At 34.7% G+C, this 9,358-nt stretch overlaps 1 protein-coding gene across 1 annotated transcript; it reads right to left on the bottom strand.

Annotated features, from left to right (window-relative positions):
* Positions 1-328: 328 nt before the first annotated feature.
* On the bottom strand, positions 329-1,288 carry LOC106844093 (olfactory receptor 8K3-like). Its single transcript, XM_070487331.1, has one exon. It carries the CDS (start codon positions 1,286-1,288, stop codon positions 329-331), a length of 960 nt encoding a protein of 319 aa, XP_070343432.1.
* Between the last annotated feature and the right edge of the window lie 8,070 nt (positions 1,289-9,358).

The raw sequence follows: 9,358 nt of genomic DNA, 5'->3' as shown, positions 1-9,358 counted from the left end.
GACACTGGGAAGTTTATTCTAATAGTTGAGAATAACGCAAGAGTCATTTTAATACACCATCTTTACCTACTATTCTACTTTGCTCTCACATAGCATACCGACTTTCTTTGTCTTGACTTTTGTGTCCTAACTTATTCTACTGTACTATAAAATTCACTTAATCTTCATGCTTATATTTCATCTCTTCCTCCGAAAGAAGCAAAGATTTTTACTGTTCTGCTCACTAATGCATTTACAGCACTTATAAGTGTGACTGGCACATAGAGGATATTACCTAAATATACGATGATTTTTGCAAGGCTTAAAGTCTGAACCTAATTTATGGGAATCACAATGGACAGCAAACCTTAAGAGAAGATATTGCATATTTTTTCCACATCCTTTGTAAAGCAAATTTTACATCTTTGTTCCTCAAGCTATAGATCAAGGGATTCAACGTGGGGATAACAAGGGTGTAAAATATGGAAGCCGCTTTATCAGTGTCAAAGGAATGACCAGACTTGGGCTGCACATACATAAATATCAAAGTCCCATAGAACACTGTGACCACTGTCAGGTGGGAAGCACAGGTAGAAAAAGCCTTGCGTCTACCCTCAGCAGACTTCATCCTGAGAATGGCTATAAGGATGAGCAGGTAAGACACAAGAACTATCAGAAGGGAGAAAATCAAATTAAAAGCTGAGAAAATCAGAATAATCAATTCAATTACATGTGTGTTTGAGCAGAGCAAAGATAACAAAGGAAGACTGTCACAGTAGAAATGTCTGATGACATTATAACCACAGAAGTATAAACTAAAAATATTTACAGTGATTATAAGAGAAATAAGTGTGCTGTAGAGATATGGGATTGCCACCAGCACCTGACATAGCCTTTGGGACATGATGACTGTGTAGACCAGAGGGTCACAGATGGCCACACAGCGGTCATAGGCCATTGCGGACAGAATAAAAAGTTCACTATCGATGAACATGATGAAAAAAGCAAGCTGTGTGGCACAAAAATAATAGGATATGGTATTTTGATCCACAACAAAGTTTACTAACATTTTGGGGACCACAGTTGTTGAATAACCAAAATCAGTAAAAGCCAGATATCTGAGGAAAAAGTACATGGGTGTTTGTAGCCTGGAGTCCATCTTGGTGAGAATGACCATGCCCAAGTTGCCCACCACTGAAACGATGTAGATGATGAGGAAGATCCCAAATAATGGATCCTGTAGCTCAGGACGATCTGTGATTCCTATGAGAATGAATTCTTTCAGCACGGTTATATTGTGTTTTTCCATCCAGGTTGATCAGAAAACCTATTCTAGATGCAGATATCAGCATAGTCAATAGCGTCCATATAGTAAAATCTGGTCGCTTTCTAGTATACAAAGCTGGTATAAATAAACAAATCCAAACTGATAGTTTAGGCTCTATTAAAATAATCTATGCCTGCAAATAAAATACACATTTAAAAATAGAAACCAAGATAGAGCTTGAGGTAGAGAGAGAGTTATAATTTTCTGTTGGTGAAGATTAGTCTCCAAAGAACAATTTATAATGTTTTGAGGCATTTTGGTTGTCACAACTGGAGATGGGTTATTACTGGCATCTAATGGTTAGAGTCCAGTGAGTCTGTTATTCATCCTATTATATTGAGGTAACCCCCCGCCAACAAAGAGTTTTACAGTCCAAAATGTCAACAGTGCCAAGGGTGGCAAACCTTGATGTATGTATAGATATAGATGTAGATATAGATATAGATATAGATAGATATAAATGTAATAAAGAAAACCAAAACAAAAAAATGATATAAACTGTAAGTGTTAGTTTTGGAGGTGATAAACTTTACTTTTGCCTTGCATATAGTGTCAATAACATTTACAATATTAGAATCACATAACATGCCATAATAAATATGTTAATTACATAATAAAATTTTAAAATTCAAATTCCAATTATATGTGGAAATATTTAGCAGGCCCTGCTTTGAAGAATATTCATCTTAAAGCACAAGGATGCCTAGAGACGGTACAGAATGAAATTAGTATGTTCACCATTATTGGATGGAGGTGTAAAAATAAGAAAATTCTGACAGATTATTGTAGATTATTTTTCTTTACATAGGTAAACATGTCATGAAATATATGTGGGTTGATATAGTCACTGCTATCCTTAAATTTTTATTGTAAGCAAAGGAGTACTTGGCAAATGTTGTAAGTTATCTTAATGTCTTTATTCACATCAGCAAAATAAACTGTTTCTTGTAGGGTTGTTGGGAAGATAAGTGAGAATTATAAATTTCAGTGAGTTTATGGTATCTGGAAACATCCTTCAGTGCCAAGTACATAGGATTCTTTGTGTGTTTGTTTTAATTTCTTACTGGAGACAGTGAGTTACCTGAAATGGATTATTTTTGTTATGTACATACAATTTCTTTTTGTGTGACTTTACTTCTTTGTCAGGGGTATGATGATGATTAGATGAAACAGTGTGTTATCCAGATAACTGTCCCCAGTGCCCCTTCACCATGACCCAAATCCATGACTACCACCTGACTATCAATGCTTCCTTCTTTGGGGTAATTTATCTTGAACCTTACTTAAGATATTTAATATATATTTGTCTTAAAACTAACATACTTCCAGAGCTCATGAAGCCCAGCAAGAGGCCGTGCCCCATTCCCAGAGATTCAGCACTAAATTGGTGACTGAAGATCTAAGGTTTGGAATTTACCTTCTTGGAGAAGTGCTGTTGGCATAGCTGAGATGCCTAGGCAATGATTCTAGCCACTTCGTCTATAGGCTGTGACAAGAAGCAAAGAGTCATGCCCCTTCTCCCTGGCTACTACAGATTTTGCTAACACAAAGGATGCCCTTTCTCTGGTGTTGGGCAAATCCTAGGATCTTACATCTTTCCCACATTAACTTGACCAACAGCTGTCAACTTGTTGGAGAAAAAATTCCAAGAAACTTTGGGGCGTTTAAGTATCAAGTAGGTTTCACTTCGCAACTTTGTCGTAAAGAAGTACTTGTTCTTAAAGCCATTCCAATAAAATACTTTAAAGCAAATTTAAAATGAAAACTAACTTATTTCCTCTTCCCCAGGCACATTTTTTGTTACAGCTGATGTGCTAAGTTGCTAAATATGCTAAATTGTTTGTGACACATATGTTATATTTTGAGATGGATGAACCTAGGATAGCACGAGGGCATAAACAAATTGGGCAAAAGTGAGGTCACTGGAATTGGTTTTATATAATGAAGATTCACATACATTATCTTTGGATAAAGAGATTTTCTGCTTTAAAGAAAAAAAAACAGGTTTAAAATCGCTATATTACACATAGCATACTGGAAGAAAACATACTCAGGCTATAAATTCTGGGATGTTATTTTAAGTCTGTCTGCACATTAAGACCACAAAGAACTTCACTACACATTTAATTTAATGTGGACATGCATAAGTATAATGAAATAAAGATGTATGTGAATATCTCTAATAAACCACTAAGTATAATACAGAGCAGGGTAGAATGAGGATGACAGGCTAAGGTAAAAGAATTAGTGTTTTAAAAATTGTGAGTATCAGTGTTTCCTTGAATAAATAAATAAGTAGAATTGATCCTGATTACAAGGCAAGAAGCAGTGTCAGCAGACGGAGTGAGCTCTAAGAAAGCAAATAAAAGATACAATCTTTATAACATTAAATGATAAAGATGTTTACAGGAAATCCACGCTTTCTCACATAAATCATTGCTTATAAGTTTGTGAGCTGCTGATATCCTACCCTGTCCCCATATACTTACCTTTCTTATGTAAGACATACTGAACTACTGTTAGGAAAAAATATTTTAAATCAACGGAATAAGAAGCAATGTAAATCTTGTTTAAGTGCAATGATGAAAAGCTAAAGAAAACAAGTCACATTGGTAAGTGCTGACTTCCTCTAAGATGAGGAAGGATAGACCGGCTTTGTCTCACCAGATTTAGAATTCTATGGAAAGCATCAAATTACCTTTTCATTGTTTACTATCTATGTTATCAGATTATTATTTTCTAGAGGTATACTCTTTGAGAAAATTACATCAGCTTTCTGCCAGAACCCACTGAAACTGAACTTGCTGTTCATTGTACCATCACCGTAAGACAGGGTACTTGAAAGTCTCCTAACCTCCAAAAATTCCTTTTCACATCTCAGTGTAAGGTGGAAATTTCCTTTTCATTCATCAAGAGATCAGAAAAAAATCCAATTAAATGAATTAAATGTATATGAACTGTCACAATATTTTTGAGAAGGGAATAAGAAAAGCCTAGTGTCACTGAAAGACTAAGGATTTTGAAGGATTTCAGACTAGAAACATAATACCTGCGGCTTCATAATTCTGCCATATCTATATTTTTTTCTATTCCCAGCTCTTTAATTAGGCTTTATTGTCTCTTAATTTTGACCTCTATTATTCATGTGATTAAGTATTTGCAAAAACATAAATATTACATAAGCAATATGACATTGACATTTCAAATATTCTTAACTGTATTTGTGAAAATATTTTAACAATCAATCTGAAGAGAAAGGAGCACAGTCTTATTCTGTTCATGCATTGTCATAGCAGAATGTACATGGAAGTGAATCAGAAATCCTAATATTTTGATGTGCTTTGCCATAGAATAAAGGTGTTCTTGCAGATTTCAAACAGACTATTTGGATATTGGTCAAATATGGCACCCTGTGAAATATTCTGTTTACCTGTCATGAAACCTCTGTTTTGGCTCCCACATGTGTTTCTTAACATGGAATAGTGAGAGCAATTTATGAATCGTTTTTCACCATCTGAGACTCTCCCTGAGGAGAAGCCAAACAATTCACGATTGTCCCTGAAGTATTTGAAAGCTTAGCAGAATGCAAGGGGGCAGGGGATGTGTGTTTATTAATAGACTAGAAAAATTCTTATTTACAAGTCGGTTAGATTTATTGGTTTGTGCATTACATTTCTACCTTTTTATTCTTCATTAACCTTTTCTCCCCCCACTTTGATGATTAAACTTGTTTCCATGTTACTAGGCTTGGTACTCAATTGTTTGGTCAAACATCAACCTACACGTTGCTATGAAGATATTTTTTTAGATGTGATTAACATTTATATCAGTATATTCTGAGTAAGTTGAATTACCCCCTTATTGTGGGTGGGCCTCATCCAATCAGTTGAAAGCCTTAAAGAGCAAAAACTGAGATGCTCAAAAAAAAAAGGAATTGTGATTCCGGATCGAGTACAGAAATTCTACCTTAATTTCCCAACTTTGTACTCAAGACTGCAGTATCAATTCTTTCAGTGCCAGCTTACCTGCAGATTTCTGCCTTGCCAGCCCTGACAGTCACATGAACCAATTCCTTAAAATCTTCTATCTCTGTGTATATATATACACACACATATATAAATATGTATGAATACATGTGTTTGTGTGTCTTTATGTGTGTATTCTCCTTTTGGTTGTGTGAATCTGGAGTACACTTACTAAAACAACCATGTAGGGAAATGGATTAGAATGTTTTCTCCAAACAATAATGCTTTTAGTATTCTTCTAGTTCTACAATGACCTCCTCAAATAGAGGACACAACGGAGATGTATTTAAACACTGTCCTACTGCATTATTTAAAATATAAATGAACTAAACCAATAACATATTGTGTATAAAGGATGTTATTTGTTCCCTTCTCCCTCTCTTTTTTTTTTTGATTGTTGTCATTTTCTTTTTTTACCTTCTTCTGGACCATTGGAAGAGGAGTCAGTTTCTCCAATTTCTCAGTCTCACTTTATAGTGAATCAACATCATCTGTCTGTTTAGGATATCTGTCCATTACATTTGCCATTATTGCATTTCAGTATTTCTTGTTTTTCCATCAAGTCCAATACCCATTCTAATTCTTCTTGTCCATCTTCAAACACGTCCTACTGTGTTTGATATTTACCCATATGGTGAATATATTCTTCAAAAATGTAATATTTATGTTACCTATGTTTTACTATTTTTCTGTACGTTGTATTGTGGAATTTAATTATTTGTGATGAATCCATATTGTGACTTTTTTTGCTTCTTTATTACAGTCAATAATATATAAAAAATGTCATGAGTCTATACTTTATTGATAGATATTTTGTTTGTCTGTAACCTCTGCTATCACCAACACTACGATGAACAGCTCCTGAAAAGCTGGAGTTTGCCATGACATATCGTGGACAAATTCTCCTTGTGATACATATCAAGTATCTGCCTCTGTGTGTGTGCTTGTCTGGATATACATATCAATAGACGTATACTTGCATCTACACATAAACCCACACTTTTGAAAACACACAGCAATGCGATCTCTTGGTAAGAATAGATATAATACATAAGTTAATTTTGTTAAATATTTCAGATTGGTTGTACCAATACACTTTTCTACTGGCAGATACATGAGGTTTCCAGAATATTCACATCTCTGACAGGAACCTGAATTGCATTTTCTCCTGTCAATTATTATCATAAGAGTATGTTTCTATTATGAGTTTCCCTCTTGTTTTTGACTTGATTTCTTGGCATGTTTAATAGTTTAAAAAATACTTATTAAGGGGTATCACTGAAAATAATAAAGTGCACATATATAAAGTCTAAAATTTAATTAGCTTTGATATAAGTATGCATTTGCAAAACAATTAATATGATCATGATGATGAACATATCTGCAACTCCAACGTTTCTTGGTGTCTATATAATACTTCCATTCTACTCCTTCTTGCCCCACATTGTCCCAGGCACACTTTGGCTTGCTTATTTAAATTTTTAAAGTAATTACAGATTTACAGGAAATTGCAAAAGAAAAACACAGAGAGTTCCTGTGTCCCACTTAGTTTCCTCAAGTGGTAATATATGTCATAAATGCATTGTGTAAATACAGTATAACTACCATGAAATTAACATTGGTATAATGCACTGACTTTGTTCAGATTTCACCAGTTTTCCGTGCACTCATTTGTATTTTTGTGTACATATAGTTCTATGCACTTTTAGCATATGTGTGGATTTGTATAACCACAACAGTCAGCGTACAGACCTAGTCCGTCACCACAAAGGCCCCTTATGCCCTTCCTGTGTAGCTGCACACCCTCCCCTTCTTTCACTTACGTGGATTTAGTCAACCACTAATCTGATTTCCATCACCATAATTTTATCTTTTGAGGAATTTTTTATAAAGGAAATACCATTTATAACATTCTGCAATAGGCTGTTTTCCCTCAACTTGATTCACCATCCATGCTTTTGTAGCTATCAATTGTTTGTTCCTTTGCTTTTGCTAGGTAGTATTTCATGGTGTTGATGATTCAATTTGTCCCCCCATTCAGCCACTGGAAGACACTTGGGTTGTTTCCAGTTGTCAATTATCATGGGTAAATCTTCTATAAACATTTTTGTACAGGTGGTAGATCTGAACATGTTTTCATTTCCCTGAGGTAACTGTCCAAGAGTGGGATTGGTAGCCTCTTTTAATCCTGATGCAGCCCAATTTATCAATGTTTACGTTTACAGATTATGCTTTTGATGTCACGTCTATAAACTCTTCACTAGCCCTAGGACCTAGATTTAGATTTTCTCCTATGTTTTTTGTCTGAATGTTTTACAGTTTTACATTATACATTTGTGTTCTAATCTGAGTTATTTTAAATTAGTTCAAGTTGCCTCAGGTTTAGGTCAACATTATTTGTTTGTTTCTGTGTTTTTCCTATGATCATCCAATAACTCCAGCACCATTTTTTTAAAAGGCTATCTTTCTTTTATTGAACTATCTTTGTATCATCATGAGTTTATCAAAATTTTCAAAGTTCTATTTCTGGGTTCTAAATTCTGTTCTTTTGATATATGTTTCAATCTATCCAACTATACCACACAGTTTTGACTGCTGTAGCTATATAGCAAGTCAACGTGGAGTAGAGTATTTCCTTCCTTATTATTCTACATATTCAAATGTGTTTTAGCTATGTTAGGTCCTTGACCTTTCATATACATTTTAGTGTAAACTCAGCTATATCTCAAAAAAATCTTGGGGCAGTCTCCGTGGCCGAGTGGTTAAGTTCGCGCGCTCTGCTGCGGTGGCCCAGGGTTCGGATCCTGGGCGTGGACATGGCACCGCGGATCAGGCCACGCTGAGGTGGCGTCTCACATCCCACAACTAGAAGGACCTGCAACTAAGATATACAACTGTGTACCGAGGTGGGGGAGGGGTTGGGAAATAAAACAGAAAAAGAAAAAAGGAAGATTGGCAACAGTTGTTAGCCTAGGTGCCAATCTTAAAAAAAAAAAAATAACTTACTGAAATGTTGACAGAGCTTGAATTAAATGTATGATCATTTTGTAAAGAACTGATGTCTCGCCTGTATTTACTTTTCTAATCTATGAACTCAGTATGTCTACTTATTCATTCAGATAATTTTGATTTCTTTGATCAGTATTTTATACTTTTCAGCATACAGATCATGTATATCTTCTCTTAGTTTCTATTTCGTTATACTTGGGGTGATTTTAAATGCTTTTTAGTTTTTATATTTTGGTTTATTAAAGTATCTATCTATCTATCTATATGTATATATGTCAGATTGATTTTTGTTTGTTGAACTTGTATCCTGTCACTTTACTGAATGTACATGTTTGTTCTAGGTTCTTGTTTGTGTTTGTGGATTCCTTGAGATTTTCTGTTAGATATCGTGAAATTTACAAATAGGGACAGCCCATTTCATTCTAGCTCATTCCAGCTATATGAGCCATTCCAGCTCATTCCAAGCTATATGTCTTTTATGTCGTTTGCATGTACTTTCTAGGACTTCTTATTTAAGCTACTTTTTGTAATTACAGATTAGTTTGCATTTTTTTTGTAAATGTAATTATAGATTACTCACTCTTTTTAGTCTGTTGTCTTTGACAGCATAATTCTTTCAAAAGTCACCTATATTTGTGTGTGTACCAATAATTTATTACCTTTTATTTCTGAGTAGTATTCACTTGCTTGGAAATTCCGCAATTTGTTTATTCACTCTCAAGTGGATAAACGTTTGGGTGGTTCCTATTTTTTGCCTATTACAAATAAAGCTGCTATGGATACTTGCATGCAAGCATTTGTAATGAAATGTAACATCATTTCTTGGGGAAATACATGAGAGTGGTGTGGCTAAATATTATGTTAGATGCATGTTTATTTTTTTTAAGGATTAACACTGATCTAACATCTGTTGCCAATCTTTTTTTCTTTTTCTTCTTCTCCCCAAAGCCCACCAGTACATAGTTTTATGTTCTAGTTGTAGGTCCTTCTAGTTCTGCTGTGTGGGACGCCGCTGCAG

Source organism: Equus asinus, chromosome 17, assembly GCF_041296235.1.
Source record: "Equus asinus isolate D_3611 breed Donkey chromosome 17, EquAss-T2T_v2, whole genome shotgun sequence".
Classification (NCBI taxonomy): Eukaryota; Metazoa; Chordata; class Mammalia; order Perissodactyla; family Equidae; genus Equus; species Equus asinus.
This window is presented reverse-complemented; position numbering and strand designations above follow the sequence as displayed.

What these genes read in the sequence shown, in the direction of transcription:
- LOC106844093 (XM_070487331.1), bottom strand. Translation starts at nt 1,288, where the DNA reads ATGGAAAAACACAATATAACCGTGCTGAAAGAATTCATTCTCATAGGA.